Genomic DNA, 22181 nt, shown 5'->3' on the forward strand with positions numbered 1-22181 from the left:
ATGGTTGACGTTTATTCGCCTATTTCTAGGTTGACTGGAAGTATAAGCCTTCTTGAGAAGTAGATTGATCTTGCTTAGCACTAGTGAATGGTCTGAATTGCAGTCTGCACTATGGTATGAGCGGGTGTGGATGACACTTTTCAGATCCATCCTTCATGTGATGCAGAGGTCAAGCTGGTGCCACCTTTTTGAGCGTGGGTGCTGCCAATAGACTTTGTGGCGTTCCTGGCTAGAGAAGAATGTATTTGTTACACACAGTTCATGAGAGCTACAGAACTCGAGTAGCCTTTGGCCATAGTCGTTGATTTTGCCAACACCATGAGGTCCCAAGCATTTTGGCCATGCATCATTTTCATCACCAACACGGGCATTAAAGTCTCCATTTATATAGAGGTGCTCGGACTTTGGAATACTTTTAATTACGTCCTCTAGAGCTTGAAAGAATCTGTCTTTGTCCTCTTCCGGTGCAGCAAGGGTTGGTGAGTAAGCACATATTATATTAACTTTGCCTTGCGGTGATGCAGATTTCATGTGTGATACTCTTTCATTGCCTATGGGAAACATTGCCTATGGGCTGCCCTCCCAAACTATTGAAATTCATTAAGTGCTTTCATGAGGAAACGAAATGTACTGTCAAATTCAGCACCTTTCGAGGTTAGCAGTGGTGTCAAGCAGGGATGTGTGCTCGCACCTACTCTGTTTGGCATATTCTTCTCCTGTCTACTGCATTAAGCGTAAATGACATCAACGAAGGTGTGTTTCTCCATACAAGATCCTCTGGAAAACTATTTAATGTATCAAGGCTGCAGGCAAAAACAAAGGTTAGGAAGACACTTATCAGGAAACTCCTGTATGCTGATGATGCAGCTATTGTGGCTGATTCTGATAGTTAGCTTCAGTCCCTGATTGACAAACTATCTGCTGCTTGCCAGAAGTTCGGCTTAAATATTAGTCAAAGCAAGACTAAGATACTAGTTCAGAACACAAATACTGCACCTCAAGTAAACATAAATGGCCAACCACTAGAAATTGTTCATCACTTTTGCAATCTTGGCTCCATCATATTCAAAAATGTTCTACTGGATAAATACATTTACACTAGGATAGCCAAAGCAATGGACACCATATCACGGTTCCAGAAAAGAGTGTGGGACAACATATTGCTGACTAACAATACTAAAGCCTTAGTCTACCGGACCTGTGTGTTGAGCACTTTGCTATACGGAAGTGAAACATGGTCAACCTACTCATGGCAGGAAAAAAAGCTGAATGTCTTCCCCCTCCGATGCCTAAGGCGGAATTTTAAGATAAGGTGGCAAGGTAAAATAACCAATGAGGAAGTGCTACGAAGAGCAAGGTGCCAGGACATCCGCTCTGTTATCAGCATCAGACGCCTTGGCTGGCTTGGCTACGTTCGTAGAATCCCAGTAGGTCGACTTCCACAAGACATTCTGTATGGCGATCTAATAGAAGGCAGGAGAGCCGCTGGTCGCCCACTTTTACGTTATACGAATGTATACAAACGCGATATGAAGCTCTTCAAAATCGACGCTAGCAGATGGGAAAAAGTAGCACTGGATAGGTCCACATGGAGAGAGAGCATAAAGGAAGGGTCTCGGATTGCAGATGTCATACACAACAGTAGTAGAAAGAACGGTGAAAATGCAACGGCGCCTAGTGATTACATATGCCCAACCTGCGACCGCATCTGTGTAGCAAGGATTGGCCTCTTTAGTCACACAAGAAGTTTCAAAGGGAAAAGATTGTCTCTCGAGACGTAAAATGCCACAGGATATATATCTTACCAGAAGTTCGGCTTAAATATTAGTCAAAGCAAGACTAAGATACTAGTTCAGAACAGTACTGCACCTCAAGTAAACAAAAATGGCCAACCACTAAAAATTGTTGATATATATATTGATATATATATATATATATATATAATGGCTGGGGGGGGGGGAGAAAAAATTCCCCCCCCCCCCAGAAAAAAAACCCTGGCTACGCCCATGGTTACAACAGTATTATTTGTTGTAGGGTTGGACCTCAAATGACTACTTTCTTTATTTTTTAGATTTTGATGTTTCAAATAAAACCACAAACTCCTTTTGGCTATGCTCCTGAATTTAGTGTTTGTTTTTCGTTTTCTAGAAAGGGGGGGGGGGATCTTAATCTCAAAACCGCTACACTTATGGAATTGGTTGTCTAGTTTTCATTTTTTTTATTAGAGGAGGTTTTAACCTCAAACCTCTCTTGGCTACTTTTATAGATTGTAGTAGCTGTAGCTTTGCTTTTTTTTAAATGCGGATTTTAACATCCGACCCCGCCCCCCGGCGCCTCTTGGCTACAATCATGAAATTTAGTGACTAGTTATCCTTCAGGGTTTTTTTTTTAATAGACGAGGGGAAGTTATACTGAAAGTTTCTTTTTGAGCTACACTTGTGTAATTTAGTGACTGTAGCTTTGGTTATCTTTTATTGGAAAGGGTTTGAGGTTGGCTACATTAATGGAATGTGGAAACTGTAGTTTTCCTTCAGTTTTTATTTGGCCCCGGGGAGGGGGAATTTATTGACTGTAGTTTGCTTTATTTTTTATCAAAGAGGTTAGGGTTTAAATTCCAAACCCCCTGAAGAGGGTTTAAACTCAAACTCCCATTTGACTAGGCTAAATGAATTGGGTGACTGTAATTTGCTTCATTTTTTTTAATAAAGAGAGAATTTTAAACTCAAAACCAACTGGAGAATGGTTTTAAATTCAAAATTCAATCGAGGGGGTAAACTCAGGGGGATGATTCCCTTTAGTGGGGAAAGGTTGAAATTCAACCTCCTCCCTCGCTACACCCATGATTATTAATGCCGTTGAACTCACTTTGAGTTACAATAAAATTTATAAGCTTATTTGTAATAAGGTTCCTGATAAAATCTGCACATATTCCCTTTTACCGATTTGATATTTTCCTTAATAGCCTTACCAACAAAATATTTTTTCAATTTAAGATGTCTAAATAATTTATTCTCATTTGCTGTAAGGGGAAGACACATTTTATGGGAACATTTCATTTATCATTGTTATCTGAAATAGTCTAGTAGAGTTGCGCATCGCACTTGGAACTCTAATGCCAGCAACAAGAGCTCCCTTCCACCGACCTGAAGTGGGCTGCGCGTTCCTCCTTCACGCCACCCTGTCTGACGGGGGGTGAGACACGGAATTAAACTTAGAGTCCGGACTCAAGGACTAGAGACGCGGCCGAAGGCCGCTCAACCGGGACCCCGTCATGTTTCTTTAATCTACCAGGCTAACCGTGCGAGAAAACGCCATTTATGTAACGGCCCCTTCGGGGACGCGCCTGGACGTTAACAGATCGCTGCGGGAGCTCTTTTACATCCCCGCACATTGAAATGAGGATACTCTCGCACCCTCTTAGGAACTTCTGCGGGAACCTTGTTGTGCTACCCATTGGCCTTGTCGTCCCCTCTCACAACCGTTTCCACCCGGGCGCCACGATGAGGCAGGGCAGCGTGCCCGGGATCATTGTTATCAATCAGTTGAGTGGCATCACCTAGTCTCAAATAGAAAAAGGATTTATATTTAGGCCTACATTCTATCACAGAGAAGCAGAATACTGAAAACTCAAAGCATAAATCTATTTGTTTCAGAATAATATAAAAGAATTAAGTGATTCGTACACCAGGCACTTTTCCCGCTTCAGCAATGTTGTTAGTTCAACTGGTTACATCATTTGTTCTGATATGGACATGTCAGGCTGGGGTGGCATCGCACGAGCCTCAAACTTTACAGACAGCTTTAAATCTCTTTGACTGGTTGAGCGGTGTTTCTAGCAACGCCGTCATTTCCAAAAGTGTAGACGTTCAATATCATGACAGAGCGGGTAAGTCATGGGCGTCTTTTCCTAAAAACTTTTTTCATTTGTCATGTATGCTCATTGTCTGTCTCCAGTCATTTGTGTTGTATGCTCTCTGTCTGTCTCCAGTCATTTGGGTTGTATGCTCTGTCTCCAGTCATTTGTCATGTATGCTCATTGTCTCCAGTCATTTGTGTTGTATGCTCTGTCTCCAGTCATTTGTCATGTATGATCATTGTCTGTCTCCAGTCATTTTGGTTGTATGCTCTGTCTCCAGTCATTTGTCATGTATGATCATTGTCTGTCTCCAGTCATTTGTGTTGTATGCTCTGTCTCCAGTCATTTTTCATTTGTGCTCATTGTCTGTCTCCAGTCATTTGTGTTGTATGCTCTGTCTCCAGTCATTTGTCATGTATGATCATTGACTGTCTCCAGTCATTTGTGTTGTATGCTTTCTCTGTCTCCAGTCATTTGTCATGTATGCTCTTTGTCTGTCTTCAGTCATTTGTGTTGTATGCTCTATGTCTGTCTCCAGTCATTTGGGTTGTATGCTCTATGTCTGTCTCCAGTCATTTGGGTTGTATGCTCTATGTCTGTCTTCAGTTATTTGGGTTGTATGCTCTATGTCTGTCTCCAGTCATTTGGGTTGTATGCTCTATGTCTGTCTCCAGTCATTTGGGCTGTATGCTCTATGTCTGTCTTCAGTTATTTGGGTTGTATGCTCTATGTCTGTCTCCAGTCATTTGGGTTGTATGCTCTATGTCTGTCTCCAGTCATTTGGGTTGTATGCTCTATGTCTGTCTTCAGTCATTTGGGTTGTATGCTCTATGTCTGTCTCCAGTCATTTGGGTTGTATGCTCTATGTCTGTCTCCAGTCATTTGGGTTGTATGCTCTATGTCTGTCTTCAGTTATTTGGGTTGTATGCTCTATGTCTGTCTTCAGTTATTTGGGTTGTATGCTCTATGTCTGTCTCCAGTCATTTGGGTTGTATGCTCTATGTCAGTCTTCAGTTATTTGGGTTGTATGCTCTATGTCTGTCTTCAGTTATTTGGGTTGTATGCTCTATGTCTGTCTTCAGTTATTTGGGTTGTATGCTCTATGTCTGTCTCCAGTCATTTGGGTTGTATGCTCTATGTCAGTCTTCAGTTATTTGGGTTGTATGCTCTGTTTTTATCTACTCAGTCACAAAGTGTCCACCTAACGTCATGTTTGTACTGGACGGCTCTGACAGTGTCTCGCCCATTGGTTTTACATATTCCAAGTCAGCGCTGGTCAGAGAAATCAGGAGTGTGACCCAAATATTTAGTGATGTGCACATCGGAGTTATATTGTTCGGGTATGTAATTAACGACGGACTCAACTCTTTTTTGAGAAGCATTGTCTCCAGCGTGGGGGGTGGAGTGAGTAAAAGTTGTAAAATTTGAAACTTACTTTTTCATAGATCTGTAACAGAAGAAATAGCTATAGTGCCAAGGACACCCAAGGAAATCGAGAGCCTCGTCGATCAGGTCAACAAACTGAATCAACCTAGGACCACAACAGCCTTTTCATCGGCCTTGAGAAGAGCCAGGTTTCTTCTTTTTTTTTATTTGGACACGAAACGTAAAAAATCCTTTCCGCTAACAGCTAAATCTTCATTCAAATCTAAACTAAATCTTCATTCAAATCTAAACTAAATCTTCATTCAAATCTAAACTAAATCTTCATTCAAATCTAAACTAAATCTTCATTGAAATTTAAACTAAATCTTCATTGAAATTTAAACTAAATCTTCATTCAAATCTAAACTAAATCTTCATTCAAATCTCTGAATGGGATAATGAAAAACAAAATGAGGAGAACTAGTCATGAATAAATGCGTTAATTAATGGCAGCAGCCCCAAGTCTTGGCTTATTGATATATTATTGATATATTAATAACCATATTATTGTCAACTTGGCCGCTTATAATTTATATTTTATTTAGAATGTGAATTGAAAATTTTTTTTCGTTAAATATGTATGTAATGTTTGCTACTTAATAGAAGCTTCATTCTAACAACAGAATAATGAGTTGTCGTTGATCTGCGATACTGCAGAGTGTCAATGTAGATTTTGGCATGATAATTGTGTCAACGGAAACTCATTGTAAAGATATTCAATGTCAAGTGATGTACCTGTTCTGTTTATAGCAATGTGAGTCTAAGCAAAAAGTCATTTCACTTCCAGGACACTTCTGTTGGCCCACAGTAACACTACCACAGCTTACAATGGTGACCAGGAAGGAAATATTATTGTCATTTTATCTGATGGTAAAACCAATAGTCAGAATAATTATGACATTAAAAGAGCAACCATTCAGGTAAGTGATTGCAATTCTTGTTTTTGACTAACGTCAGCCAATGGGTACTTGATCTTGTAGGTTTGTATTGAAAGAAATGTTTCACTCGAATACCAAACTAGCCAGACTAGTGTAGACATAAAAGTTACCTGAGTCTGTTATTAGAAGCTTAGGATGAATTGCACTGAGAAGCTCACGTAAAACTGCTTAGGTTTATTGTAGAGATCTGGATTTGTTTTTAGTAGTCGTTAGATCTTGTTAACTCTTTAGCTTCATGCCTCTTTAGTTTGACACAGGAAAGTCTTTTTGTTTTTTCATAAAATTGACGTTGCTACTACTCTCAGGGTGTTGATGTCATTAAAAAAGTAGGGAAGCTAACCAATAAGTCTTTATGTTTACTTTGAGATTTGAAGAGTCGTAGTCATATTTGACAGTCTTTTAAAAACAAAACAAACAAAAAAAATACACAATGACACAATTTTGTTTGGCACTATTTTGTTTGGCACTATTTTGTTCAGGAAGCTAAAATGGCTCAAAATGCTGAAATGTTGATCATCAGTTTATCTCCAGAAGAGGCTGATTTACAATTTTTACAAGAAATCTCACAAGTTGTGCAGGAACATAGAACTGCTATCTTTTGGTCATACTTGGTAGCGTGTCCTGGTAAGTAGTTTACCTAGAGCATACCTCAGAACTGTTTTTACTTATTTGGTTCGCACTTATTTCAGTTTTATATAAAAAATAAATAGTCCAAAGTTCTCCAGTTATTAAAGCCTGAATATCATTTTTTTTTCTTTCCAGCTCGTGTAATTCCTTCTGTCTCCAAAGATTCAGGTAAATGAAATATTTGAGAGAAATGTGCATGTTTCCCTTGTATGAACTATGAGCTTACTACAGACAAAGTTGTTGATAATGTCTTTCATTGAAAGTATGTATTTAGAAGTATTATGTTTTGTGTCTAAAGGTTGCCGAGACCTAATGTTTGTCGTGGATCTGTCAGACTCTATGATCAAGCAAAAAGAGATTGTTAGACAATATTTGGCTTACATTGCACTAAGATACCGTCACGTGACTAACGCCGTTGGTGTTGTTATGTATAGTAGTGACCCGAGCGTACAGTTCAATGACACAAGAATTGAGGTACGTTCTGAGTAACTTGTATTTTCTTTAGTGTTGAGAAACTAATACATTTAAAAATACTGAATTTAGTTCGGAATGCCTTTATCTAGCGCCTCACCATCGTTTTGTTAGGTGTTTTACCTGAGCCAAACAGGTTCTTTGAAGAATTCCTGAATAACACTACAACAGGCGTCCGTGCATCAAATGTCACTCACACCTGGCCTGGACGCTTCTTAAGACATCAATAGATTTGTGAAAGAAAGCGGTCATACCTTTTTACGACAGAGGGCTTTAACAATGAATGGTTGAAAAACATTGTTTTTAAAAGGTCGTCTAAAACTATGGGAGTGGGGCGGGTAGTCAGGCTGAGACTCAATTTTCCTATGGACTTTCTGTGTACATGTTTCCTTAAAGCTTCACCTCTTCAAGTATTGAGAGTTCAAAGTAAACATTACTTGTAAACACACAAACACACACACTCATCCAATGAGGGAATACGAGCTTCAGCGTGTTTGATTCTTAGACTTGAACATTAACCCACTTGAATAGAACAAGGATAATGACAACAAATTAGATACACATTTTCCAGACAATTCTGAAACTCTTTTGAGTAATTCAATCAAACTGAATAACTTTAATTATTTATTGTCTAAATTAATTTCTAGAGATACTCGTCAGATTTTGTCTTTGTTTTAATAATAAATATCAAACCAATCAAAATCATCGTATATTACATAATTTGAGACCAACCAATCAGAGATGCTTGACGAGCTTACAATGAACTGTGTGTAACTTCCAAAACATGCGTTAGTTCATGAGAGGATGCTACAAAGTGACATGATTGCTTCTCTAGAAAAACAACCTTGTTACGAACAAATGTCATCTTTTAATGTGTCATTTAAACAGGTATAACTAAAAATAGCCAATGGGATGTATATTAATAAAAGTCCCCGTGTGACCTATTGTTATAACCGAGTTCGCGTGTGACCTATTACTAGATTATTAAGATTAACTGATCTGTTTAAGGTGTGCTGGCACGTTCGTCCAGTGCTATAGTGACCCCTACTTATTTTCCCTAGGTTATTAAGTATAACCTCTAGGTAGGCCCATACAATTATTCTAATGTATGCAAAATAAGACTTAACCGAGCCCCGGGTAAACATATTGCTATAACCCTGCGCGCCATTCAATCTAAAGACAGAAAAAGACTAAAAAGGAATGTTGACATTTTTGAGACAACAGAGTCAGCCTGTGCTTAAAGGCAGACCTTGTTATGTATTTGTGATGTCCTGTACATAAACACCTGCCCTCCATTACACTTATTACAATGGTGTCGAAGTGAGATTATAGCCGACTCAACGGAGAGGAGTATTTCCCATGGCATCATTGAAACTGCTGGTCGAATTGGAAAGTTTCGAAACAATAACTCCGATGACGAGGCTTGAGATGCATCAAAAAGAATCAGGAAACTGAACGAACGACTCCGAAAAGTTCCGATTGAGGAAGACGAGGATTCGGGAAACTTCTAATTTGAAATACAGACTGATGATGTACGTGACAGTTCAAACCGCATGCAGGAACAAATGGACACAGTAAGAAGCGAAATCCATGAACAAATGAACACAATAAGAAGCGAAATCCATGAACAAATGAACACAATAAGAAGCGAAATCCATGAACAAATGAACACAATAAGAAGCGAAATCCATGAACAAATGAACACAATAAGAAGCGAAATCCATGAACAAATGAACACAGTAAGAAGCGAAATCCATGAACAAATGGACACAGTAAGAAGCGAAATCCATGAACAAATGGACACAGTAAGAAGCGAAATCCATGAACAAATGGACACAGTAAGAAGCGAAATCCATGAACAAATGGACACAGTAAGAAGCGAAATCCATGAACAAATGGACACAGTAAGAAGCGAAATCCATGAACGAATGGACACAGTAAGAAGCGAGATTCATGAACAAATGAACACAGTAATAATCGAAATCCATGAACGAATGGACACAGTAAGAAGCGAAATCCATGAACGAATGAACACAGTAAGAAGCGAAATCCATGAACAAATGGACACAGTAAGAAGCGAAATCCATGAACAAATGGACACAGTAAGAAGCGAAATCCATGAACAAATGGACACAGTAAGAAGCGAAATCCATGAACAAATGGACACAGTAAGAAGCGAAATCCATGAACAAATGGACACAGTAAGAAGCGAAATCCATGAACAAATGGACACAGTAAGAAGCGAAATCCATGAACAAATGGACACGAAGAACACGAAATTGTAGGGGATACTGAAACCAGTCACAATTTGAGTTCACTGGAAGACCAAATAGACTAACGCCCCGCTGTTACCTAATCAAGGCTGAGGCTGTGGTTATGACGGAGGCGCTGGAAGTTGTAGCACTCTGACTGTTGGAAAGACTTTCGGGTGTGACTTTCAAGACAAGAAACGTAACAACATTTGCTGCGATGATCTCAACGATAAGTACCGACTTGAAAGGAAACAGATGAAGATGAAGTTTTTATTGCTGATGTACCTGCTAGGAGTAGGCTACCTCAATGACCTGGGCAGATTCAGACAACGTTGGGTCTGCGTCCAAGCCTGTTGCTGTGGACCTTAAAGACCTCTAACTGCCAGTAGCTAGGAGGGAAACTCGAATCTTGATAACTGCACACAGGAGTTCAGCAAGAACTGTACGTTAAAATGGAAATACCTGCAAACGTGTGGCAGAGGAGATACCTGTAAATGTGTGGCAGAGGAGATACCTGTAAATGTGTGGCAGAGGAGATACCTGCAAATGTGTGGCAGAGGAGATACCTGCAAATGTGTGGCAGAGGAGATACCTGCAAAATCGCCCCTCTCCCCATGTCCCTCAAAAGTTCTGGATCCGCTAATGCTTCATAAAGCCTTCGTAAGTACCGATGGGACAAAAGAATTGATCCCTATGCTTACCACACTAGGCAACCTGTAAACCACTGACCACAAAAACAAAAAGGGTATAATCCCCTGCTCCATAAATCTCTAATGACCTAAAATTTATTTTCATAACAAACATTTATAAAAGGTAATCAACGAAAATAAATTAATAACATCTTAACTTGAAAAAATCATTCATGTGACGCTGCCACAGTCATTATCACTATTCTGCCGTGAATTAAATAAGTTTCACAAATATTGAACAAATTTCTAGTTAACAAGTAGTCTTAATCCGATTTAGCAAAAAAAAAAGCTAGCACATAATCATTTGATTATATCTATATATAATGTACGCATCAACTTTTATTATTCTGATTCAAATCTGACAGTTAATGGAAGACAAATATGCATTGGCGGATAAAATAAGAAGCCATCTTAAGTTTCCCAGCACTGGAGCTATTAACTCAGACAAGGTTATTTTGGAGTCCATCAACATATTAGACCTTGATGCACGTAGTAGGCCAAACACTCTGGTATTCCTCACTGATGGACCGCCTCTAGACATCCAGGCTACTCGTCAGGTTACTTCATTCATTTTGTTTGTGTGTTCACACCATTCTCTTTGTTTGTTTGTGTTCACACCATTCTCTTTGTTTGTTTGTGTTCACACCATTCTCTTTGTTTGTTTGTGTTCACACCATTCTCTTTGTTTGTTTGTGTTCACACCATTCTCTTTGTTTGTTTTGTGTTCACATCATTCTCTTTGTTTGTTTTGTGTTCACACCATTCTCTTTGTTTGTTTGTGTTCACACCATTCTCTTTGTTTGTTTGTGTTCACACCATTCTCTTTGTTTGTTTGTGTTCACACCATTCTCTTTGTTTGTTTTGTGTTCACACCATTCTCTTTGTTTGTTTGTGTTCACACCATTCTCTTTGTTTGTTTTGTGTTCACACCATTCTCTTTGTTTGTTTGTGTTCACACCATTCTCTTTGTTTCTGTTTATTATGACGTCAAGAACCACTTCGTACATTTTCTAGGAACAATTTTTTGCATTTATATTTTAGGTTTAGCTCATTCAACCATGCTTCTGTGTGTGGTGGGGACTGTGGTAGGGACTGTGGTGGGAAGTGTGGTGGGGGCTGTGGTGGGGACTGTGGTGGAAACTGTGGTGGGGGCTGGGGTGGAGACTGTGGTGGGGACTGTGGTAGGGACTGTGTACTAATTTCAATCTAAGATATAGGCGTAGAACAAAGACAACTTATCACTTACTAAAGTTGGGCTTTCATCGGGGTGTTGTCACCATGTGTCCTTGTCTACAACCTATACATACAACTTCTATTCAGTGGACAAGTGGTTGCAGAGTGTTTAAGACTTTGACATCTGAACCGAGATGAAAACTGGCATTTTAAATTTCGAGATTTTAAAGACGCCTCTGAGTCTTAGTAATGAGTACATGATTTTGATTTGGAAAGTATAGGCGGTTGGTCGTTGTGCGGCCACATGACACCCTCATGAAGTAAAGTTATTATTGAATTTTATGTCTGATCCATTGCTCTAAAAGTGCTAGGCAGCGTGGCTAGGCTTGATGTCATCCGGTGCGGTTATCTCACGGTTTCACTCTTCCCATAATCAAGTTTCCAATAAAATCTGCTTTTTTTTTTCTCTTTGAACAAAGTGATGTAATTTGCGATTCATGATGACGTAACGCTGATATGCTTCGGTGGTTAACGAAGGTCTTAGCCAACACAATAATCAGCCGCCTTCACTTTCTCAAAGTAATGTCCTAAAAATCCCAAAGTTCAAAATCTCAGTGTGATTACATATTATAAAGTTACTCGGGCTACTAATAGTGCAAAACAATCTTCGAGGCAAACAATTTGAATGAGAGTTTCGAATGCTGTGTCTGTTTTGTGACGTTGTCTCGTGCCATCTATTCAAGTAGAACCAACGTTTACATTTTAGCACTTCATCCAGTCTCAATACTTTCTTGTCTTAGGCCTTTCAAAGTGCTCAACTTCGTGGCTACTCTGTCCTCATCCTCCGAGTGGGTACATCACTCAGTGATACAGATCTGAATCAAATGACTAGTGGACTAACAGGAGATGTATATAGTGTAAATAATTTCACGGAGTTATACCCCTTAGACCTTGAGAGATCCACTTGTCAAACTGGTAGGACAATAAGTCTTAGTGTAACTAAATAAAGTAGAGAGAAGAGTTAGACATTGAATCACTCATCAGAGAGGAAGAGTCAAATTATGTAAATAATGTGGGATAGAGAACACTTTTTCAATAATTCTTAACATCGCCTCTTATTATTAATATAATTTAATTAATTATTCTAGCATACTATACTAATTTCTCTGAAAACATTTAACACATTTAACTAAATATTGATTTTAATGTAGCCCCCTATCTTCTTCAAATATGAAATAAAAAATAAATAAATAAAAAGCAAAATTAATACTGTAAAAATCCAATTAAAAAAAACAAGCACTAACAAAAAGAATCTTAAATGAATATTATTTGATCTGTTTTTAATACTTTACAGGAAACTGCATGTCAATAAGCACAGAATGTGGGTCACCTTTTAAATTTGACAAGACAACTTGTTCATGTGGTAATGTTTTGCCATTAGGTTACGTTAGTTACACATGACAACACCTTTGTCAAACATATTAATATTGCCATATTAATGTAGATATAGAATGAGAATAAGATCTTTCCAAACAGATATCAGATGAGATTGATTGATTGATTGTAATATGCCTTCAGGTACAACTTTAGAAGGCAGGCCGCTAAAAAAACACATAGATCTATATGCATAAATGGGGCCTGGCATTCACAAGTTTAGTTGTTTTGTCTATATTAAATTGTGCAATTGTTCAAAGATATTCTTCACAACTGTCCCTACATAAAGAATCTTTCAAAATATTGAAACTCAGTTTCAATCAAAGAGAAAGCCATTTATTGTAAATCCAGAAACTGCAATTTCTGTGCTCTCTGACGCTCAGATTTAAAGCTTTCTTTTTTGTTTTAAGGATTAAGTCAGCACAGAATGCACATGCATTGTGTTTCAAAGCAAGAGAACAAAGTCTCTTTGTGTTATTCATGGCATGGGCGTCCGCAGAGGGTGCAAGGTAGTGCACCTGCATCTCCTTGGATTCTGAGTAGCCGAATTTTAGCCTTTTTTTTTTTGCACCTTCAAATCCATTAACGTCTTCGTAGCAACAGAAAAAGTAGTGCGTCCTTTAAAGTACAGTTATAAGAATAAGTTATTGTATCAGCCTAGGCTTATCAGGAATTGATGCGGACAATGTACGTGCATCCTCCCTCCTTGAGTTCTGAGTAGCGAGTAAAAGTGATACTTTGATTTATACCCAAAAGTATTTGTGCGTGTGTATGTCGAGGAGGGGGTGCGTTATAAAAACGGACGTTCCAATTCAAGTCAAAAGTCTATGTCAGAGAAAATAACGATGCGCAGAGGAAAAAAAAAAGGTCAGTTCCAGACAGAGAGAGAATTAGAGAAATTAGGAGGGAGAGAATAAAACAGAAAGAGAGCGGGCTGTTCAAAGGCAGTGCAATAGATACTAGACATCACGGATTTACACATATGTTGGGTGGGAGGGGGGCTTTGGAGTGTGGCCAGTTCATAGAAAGCACAAAAAAGAAAGGACGTGAAGTCCCATGCTAAATAAACCATATTAAGCTTTGGAACTCATCACAGGAGTAGCCGGTGCCTAATGCTCCTACTAAATTAATCGATCTATGCTTGTTTCCCGACAACATTGAAATGTCATTAATTTTTTTTTTGTTTTTAATTTTGACAGTTTGTCCCAATGAATGTCCTAATAACAAAATACACAATGCTAACTGCAGTTGTGTTTGTCCTAATAAATGTCCGACAGGCAGAGTACAGGACATCAATTGCAACTGTGTATGTACTAACACATGTCCTTTGGGCAAACAACAGGATGCCTACTGCAACTGTGGATGTCCTAATATATGTCAGAATGGCAGAGCTTTGGATTCTAACTGCAACTGTGTATGTCCTAGCACATGTTCTTCGGGTAAACTGCAAGATGCCAACTGCAACTGTGTATGTCCTAATACATGTCCTTCGGGTAAATTACAAGATGCCAACTGCAACTGTGTATGTCCTAATACATGTTCTTCGGGTAAATTACAAGACGCCAACTGCAACTGTGTATGTCCTAATACATGTCCTTCGGGTAAATTACAAGACGCCAATTGCAACTGTGTATGTCCTAGCACATGTTCTTCGGGTAAATTACAAGACGCCAACTGCAACTGTGTATGTCCTAATACTTGTCCTTTAGGTAGGAATATGAATTCCAACTGCAACTGTGTATGTCCTAGCACATGTTCTTCGGGTAAATTACAAGACGCCAACTGCAACTGTGTATGTCCTAATACATGTCCTTCGGGTAAATTACAAGACGCCTACTGCAACTGTGTATGTCCTAGCACATGTTCTTCGGGTAAATTACAAGACACCAACTGCAACTGTGTATGTCCTAATAAATGTCCTTCAGGTAAATTACAAGACGCCAATTGCAACTGTGTATGTCCTAATACTTGTCCTTTAGGCAGGAATATGGATTCCAACTGCAACTGTGTATGTCCTAATACATGTCCTTCGGGTAAACTACAGGATGCCAACTGCAACTGTGTATGTCCTAATACATGTCCTTCGGGTAAACTACAGGATGCCAACTGCAACTGTGTATGTCCTAATACATGTCCTTCGGGTAAACTACAAGATTCCAACTGCAACTGCGTATGTCCTAATACATGTCCTTCGGGTAAACTACAAGATTCCAACTGCAACTGTGTATGTCCTAATACATGTCCTTCGGGTAAACTACAGGATGCCAACTGCAACTGTGTATGTCCTAATACATGTCCTTCGGGTAGACTACACGATTCCAACTGCAATTGTGCATGTCTTAATACATGTCCTTCGGGTAAACTACAAGATTCCAACTGCAACTGCGTATGTCCTAATACATGTCCTTCGGGTAAACTACAAGATTCCAACTGCAACTGTGTATGTCCTAATACATGTCCTTCGGGTAAACTACAAGACGCCAACTGCAACTGTGTATGTCCTAATACATGTCCTTCGGGTAAACTACAAGATGCCAACTGCAACTGTATATGTCCTAATGCCTGTGAAGTAGGCAAAATACAAGACACAAACTGCAACTGTGTATGTCCTTCTGAATGTCCTACAGACAAGAATATAGATTCTAACTGCAACTGTGTATGTCCTAAAACATGTCCACCTGGCCAGGTGAGTTGTTGTTTGCTTCATCTTCATTTGTTGGTTGTTTAGTTTCTGGTCGTTAAAATATCACTCACAAGGCACAATGAATAAAGTATGATTATAAATATGAACGGTGGCTGAGTGGATAAAAGCTTGGCTTCTGAACCTGGGATCCTGGTTTCGAATCTCGGTAATGACTGGGATTTTGAACTTTGTTTTTTTTTTAGGTTGCTCCTGAGTCCACCCAACTCTAATGGATACTTGACTTTAGTTGGGGAAAGTAGAGGCGGTTGGTCGTTGTGCTGGCCACATGACACCCAGCTCGTCAACCGTTAGCCCAGTGGTTCCCAAACTTTTTTGTCTCGTAGACCCCTTACCATGTTTTCTGGTTTTCGGTAGACCCCCATGTTTAGCTTGCACATTTTTTTTCAAATTCATCAACGTTTCTTTTAAACTAATTTCTATCTGTAGTGAGTTGAAAAGTGAAAAAGTAATTTAAAGCTACGTACTAAGTTCTAGAGATCTATCTTTTTTATTGATAAAATTCAAATTAAAACCAATTAAAATAAAAATTAATATTTATTGCTGGAATCACCAACCACACTGGAAATGTCTTTTTGCAGGTTTATGATCCGTTGCTATGGATATTAGTCTTTTTTTTCAATTAGGAATTTGTTGTTTTATGAAGTAATGCTTCAAACTTAAATATTAATAAATTAATTAATTAGCCTTAAGTATTGTTACAAATGAACAGTGATAGGTAGAGGCCAACGTATGACCCCGGCGAGATGACACAGCAGCGAGTGTTCTCTGGAATCTATATGTATAAACAAAGACAGGATGTGACGTGTCCTCACGTGTTGTTCCAGGGGACAAACAGATCTAAGAAGAATAATGCTGAAGCAACTTGTTAGGTCAATAGTCTTGATGACTACAGCTATGAAATGCAATACCTTCCTATATGCTAAGTGGCTGCCATCAGCATTGATCGACAAGAAAGCAAGACAACGACATCAACGCAACCAAAGAAATATCAAATGGAGGAGGCGGAGAAAGCGACACATGCAGAGTGCAACGTGGATGGCTCCAACAAGATCAAGATACAAGAACACCCCTTCTCCCACTGATAGACCCCCACCTGCACTGATGAAACTACACAGCATGTGTTGTTAGAAAACAAGCCCACCACTTTTCCCACCTGCACCAACGAAACTCCATAGACCATGTTGTTAGAAGATTCTGTCCGGAACCATCATACCAAAGAAAAAAGCCTTACGAATCAGTTGAAAGTGTAAAGCCAGCGCAGCGTTGTATATGTTCTCATGTGAAGCCGCTAAAGAATAATCTAAGAACATTCATGAGAATAGGTTTGATGAAGTATAACAGAGGTTTTAGAAGAACCATAATCAAATCAGAAGCAAGAAGGACAGAACTAGTGTAAGATGCCAGAACTGTGAAGTGAGTAACTCTGCGATAGAACTGTACGAATAAAACTGTACGAGAAGATCAACCAAACAGGCTATACAAACCCAAAGTCAGTTGCTGTTGTTTAAAAGAATATTACTGTACTGTGATGAGCCTGTGTATCTCTGAAGTAAAATGTAATACTCAGCCATGGAAGCACGAAGTCGTTAGAATGCTGATGAATTTTCTCGACAAGAGTGCCCAATGTCGTCATCTGAAGGTCGATGTTTCCATACCAAGATTGATGAAAACATTTGTGAGGACCTGCTGAAAAATGAGGATTTGGCTCCCATTCTTCTATGGAAAGAAGATGGACAACGGCCAGATTGAAAGAACATCTCTGAGAAGGGGGCAACCCCTACTTGATTGTCGATCGATTTCATCAGTATCGTGGTGAAGTAGAATCTGTTTGGGACGAACTGATGTTAGAAGGGGGCAGTGTTACAAATGAACAGTGATAGGTAGAGGTCAACGTATGACCCCTGCGAGATGACACAGCAGCAAGTGTTCTCTGGAATCTATATGTATAAACAAACACAGGATGTGAGTTGTCCTTACGTGTTGTTCCAGGGGACAAACAGATCTAAGAAGGGGGCAGTTACTAATTGTCACAGCTTTCCTATTACATAACTCTATCTACTTATAATTCGATAGAAACTACCTTAAGTCTCGATACGTCTAGGTGTCCCTGGTTCAGTTCTAGTAAACGAAATAAAACAATTAAACCACTAGATCAAACACATAAACTTTAATCATGTTTACTGCATATCACACACGCTGGTCTCTCTCTGACAACAAAACACACTTCCGGTCATTCGCGCAGATTGTAAAAATAGATTATACACACATACACACATTCATCCGTGACACTAATGAACAGTGACAGATAGAGGTCACTACGTGTCACCCCGGCTTGATGACACTCCAGCGGGTGATCTCTGGAATCTACATGTATAAATAAAGACAGGATGTGGCGTTTCCTCACGTGTTGTTCCAGAAGATACTAGCAGTGTTTGTGGCAACTTTAGAGGAGCGATTAGGGACTCTATATAAGCCAGAGAGTTAATGTGAAAGTCAGTCGTAAGTGAGTCGTATGGAGTCATAGGTAGAATCGTCGGTACATTCTTCGTTACTGTTGTCTACTGAGAAATGTGTACGACTCGATGCAAGTTAACTAGGGTAGAGTTAACTGGAGTGGACTACTGTCGCTAAAGTCTATACAGCGTACTACAGTGAACTTGAGCCGTTACAGTCGATGTAAGACCTGTGCAGCTCTGATTCGGTAGACTTGAGCACGACTTGGTTCAGCTTTGGGAGACCTGGAGCGACTCTGGGAAGTGTGTCGTTGGTCTGTTCTGTAGAATACGGCTCGATGCAAGTTGAGAAGAGATGAATTGCAATGAAGTGAAGAGGTGAACGAAGTATAGCTAACTGTAAACTGACAGATATTGTACAGTCTTCTACGCTACATGTTACAGTGACGAATTGTTAGAGTTAATAGTCATTAAAGTTATATGAAACTGAAAGTTGAGTTATCAAGTTATTTGCAGTGTTTTTATTTGTGTGCCTACTAATACATTTAGCCAGAAGATTCAGAAATACGTAACAGTATTATTGTAAAAGTTTTCGCAAAGAGTTATTTATCATGTATTTCTTGATATTTCACGACCTAGCGGAAGTACAACTGAACTCAAAACTCTGCTGCCTTGCAACTCAAACATTGGAAAGGTTTTGTGGATTAACCCTGAGTTAAAATAAGGAGCCGGCGACCCAAATGCAGTTTGCAGCACACATCACTACACCCTGTCAGAACCTGTGACACCCCTGATTCCAAACTGTATATATGTCGTTTGCAAAGAATTACATAATAAGCTTTTAATTTTATAACTCATGTCATCGACGTGTCATTGAACTGTAGTGTTGCTTAAAGCAGTTCTTTTAATAATATCAGACGTAGGTTTGTGTAAAACAGTTTTTACAACTACAACGGCTGGTAAAATCAATGTTTTACCTTTAATGTTTTACCTATTTTGTCATAAAAAAAGTAAAGTTTCCCTTTCAGATCTTGTGATGGTGTTAAGATCATATGTTTCTTTGGTTAACAAATGGGTGTCATGTGGGCAGCACAACGACCAACTTTTCCTAACTTAAGTCAGGTACCCATTAGAGTTGGGTGGACTCAGGGGAGCCCTAAATATCCTGAAATTCAAAATTTACCGAGATTCGAACCCAGGTTCGGAGGCCAAGCGCCTAACCACTACCACCCTATTTTACTGTAATAAATATATATTGTAAGACGCCCACAAACCATCATATTCTCTATATGATGTCGAAGAGATATTTTGTGGATCTATTCTGAACTTTATCTTTTAATGTTCGAAAGTTTGTAAGATCTTTTTTTTATTAGGGTGACATTGTCTCAGTTGATCCTCCAGCGTAATTAGTTTCATATCGTCATAAAAAAGGCAATTGGCAATTTTTGATAAGGAAGGAATGAATAATTTTCAATAATCAATGCTATACAGTTTACATTTCTTTTTGCTAAACATTACTTACAAAATTAAGTTATTTAAATAATTATTGAAATTAAATACAATAATTTTTCACTTGAATAGCAGGATAAATACTTTAAGGATTAACTATATTTAATTATATATTAGAGTGAAGAATTACATTAATGCGATGTAAAAATTAAAGTCACGACCTGCTTAAATAAAATATATTATCGTAGACCCCCGTGGACACTCATAGACCCCCATTTTTTAAATTTTTTTTTTCACTTTCGTAGACCCTTTGGAAGTCTTTGTAGACCCCTGGGGGTCTATATTGACCACTTTGGGAATCACTGCGTTAGACAGATGACCTTAACATCATCTGCCCGACAGAATACATAGTCGGAAAGGGAAACTTTACTTACTTTTTTAAATGTGAACAAAAATAAATTGCTAAAACATAAATAATCTGACAGGGAAAACATTGACTTTACTAATAATGTTGGGTGACTTGCAATTCTATTGGGTATTTGCTATCATACTATTTGTGGTACAGTTTCAAATTCTTTTTAACAATACCTCTATTCGAGCCAGAACTTCATTGAGATGGGTGGTTGGTTGGGCGGAGGGTGTAACCAAGACGCTGATCACAAAAAACGGCTTGAACAATATCCATACAATCAATTGGCCACACGGGGATATCGCTTCAAATTTGGAAAGTAAAAATTAAATAATTGTACATTTGGCGAGAGAATTATATCGGTTTTGAAAGGACGCGTTCAGGAATTTTCTATTGTAAGGCTATATTGATTCAAGAGTAGGCCCTATAATAAATAATGTTCAGGAAAATGTTGCGCATCATCTTTTAAGTCTAGCAGATCTAAAGGCTTATCATTGGAATATTATAAACTGAAGTAGATCTATACATTAGCTTAGCCACTATTAGGAAGAGGATAAAATATGTTTTTAATCGAACAGTATTTAGTTATTAACAGGAAAACAATCGTTAGGATACTTCTGGAGTTCCATCACAATATGCTCCAGAAATAAGTTAAAAAGAGCTGGAGAGAGAATGCATCCTTGACGCACTCCTATGGATGTCCTAACTTTTTTCTGGCTACTCAGAAGTACTAAGCTATTCGCGCTTTCATATTGGGCTTTGATAACATCAATAATGATTTGATCTATGTTGAACTCCCTCATCACTTGCCCTCATGCCAAACTGGTCCAAAGCTTTTTTGAAGTGTATGTAGTTGTGTGTCCATTTCTTTTGGTGTTGAAGACTTTTTATTTAATAGTCTGATGTTAATTATTTAGTCAACAGTGCTTCTGCCTGCTCTGAAGCTGCCTGTTCAATGGAAAGGACCTACTCAGTTTTTTTTCTTGAGTCTGTTTCTTAGCATTATTTTGCTCGGGTGACTGATCAGACTAATCATTCTATAGTTTAGGCATTGTCTCAAGTTTCCTTTCTCTGGACAGAGGAATTCATGATTTGATCCATTCTTTTGGTCATGTTCTTTCGTTCCATATTTTCTGGCAGATTGTCCTAAAAGAATACTTATATGTGAGCCGCCATATTTGAAAGGTTCTGATTCCAGGCGGCTTGCCAACTTCAAATGATTTTATTCCATCCTCTACTTCTGACTCTAGAATCAGAGCCTCACAAAGTTCTCTGTTGTCTCAAGGTCTTTTGTTTTGGAGACTCTGCAGACTGAATTTCTTAGTGAAACTTTTCTGCTTCGTGTCAAGGACGTTGCCTTCTCATCAAATGTATAGAAACATTGTTTTTAATAAACGTTTAGACATTCTTTTCATTAGAAAAAGATTAAAGACGCCTGTCATTAATAGAAATCATGATTAGGAACGTGAATTTCCAAAATATATTTGGGACAAGTTTTTTTTTTTAATTCTTTAATTTTGTTTTTGATGAACACAATTTCTAGAACTTGACTACTAATTTCTTTCAGGCTATTATCTTAAGTCTGTGAACAGAATGAACAATATTACTTCCAAATTTTTCTCCAAAAACAAATAATAAGTTTCTCCCATTTTATGTTTGGTTGTTGACAGGTCTTAAGTAACAGCTGTCAGTGCAAGTGTATTGATACGCAGCAGTCACCACATGAGCGATGTAAGTACACAGTGGTTCCACTGAATTCATTTTCATGTTTAACTTTTAAGTGTTTCAGTTCAAATCCTATGCAAGAAAGAGATCTACTTACCATTAAATAGATCTACTTATCTATAAGCTAGTTGTGTGGTGATAACATTTTGTGGTGGTGATAAGGACAATGACATTTGATAAAGCTGAACAGTTTCTTTTACAAAGCTTATATCAACTGACTATGTCTGTCTATCAGTCTGTCTGGTAAAAAGTGTGTACATACTATTTCTCCCACGCCCATTCTCGGCATGAATCAATAATTTAAAAAAAAAACTAACAAAGTAGTCAATTACCGATAATTAATTATTTTGTTTAATACTGTTACGATCATCAATAGTGATAGATGTTACAATCAAACTCGATGTCAAGATGTCACGTTGAAGCACAATCAATGATCGTAATTGCCGAGGATCTTGAAATCGTTTTTTAATAAGATGATCGTTTAGAAGTAGCTAGATCCAGTTGATAGGATGATCATCTAGAAGTTGCCAGTTGATAGGATGATCATCTAGAAGTTGCCAGTTGATAAGAGGATCA

At 38.5% G+C, this 22181-nt stretch overlaps 1 protein-coding gene across 6 annotated transcripts in view; it reads left to right on the forward strand.

The window, feature by feature from the left end:
* LOC106077317 (balbiani ring protein 3-like) overlaps positions 1–22181 on the forward strand; it is a 77234-nt gene that overhangs the window by 27969 nt on the left and 27084 nt on the right. For 4 of the 6 annotated variants that reach the window (XM_056005090.1, XM_056005093.1, XM_056005091.1 and 1 more), the window contains exons 2-13: positions 3654–3886; positions 5043–5196; positions 5302–5430; positions 6069–6201; positions 6699–6843; positions 6982–7014; positions 7145–7320; positions 10624–10815; positions 12232–12406; positions 12786–12854; positions 14065–15551; positions 21551–21611. In XM_056005090.1, coding sequence (XP_055861065.1) covers positions 3709–3886; positions 5043–5196; positions 5302–5430; positions 6069–6201; positions 6699–6843; positions 6982–7014; positions 7145–7320; positions 10624–10815; positions 12232–12406; positions 12786–12854; positions 14065–15551; positions 21551–21611 — 2932 coding nt within the window. In that variant the 5' untranslated portion in view covers positions 3654–3708. The remainder of the gene's footprint in view (positions 1–3653; positions 3887–5042; positions 5197–5301; positions 5431–6068; positions 6202–6698; positions 6844–6981; positions 7015–7144; positions 7321–10623; positions 10816–12231; positions 12407–12785; positions 12855–14064; positions 15552–21550; positions 21612–22181) is intronic. The other 2 variants (XM_056005092.1, XM_056005095.1) reach the window with 2 other exon arrangements.

Source organism: Biomphalaria glabrata, chromosome 12, assembly GCF_947242115.1.
Source record: "Biomphalaria glabrata chromosome 12, xgBioGlab47.1, whole genome shotgun sequence".
NCBI lineage: Eukaryota > Metazoa > Mollusca > Gastropoda > Planorbidae > Biomphalaria > Biomphalaria glabrata.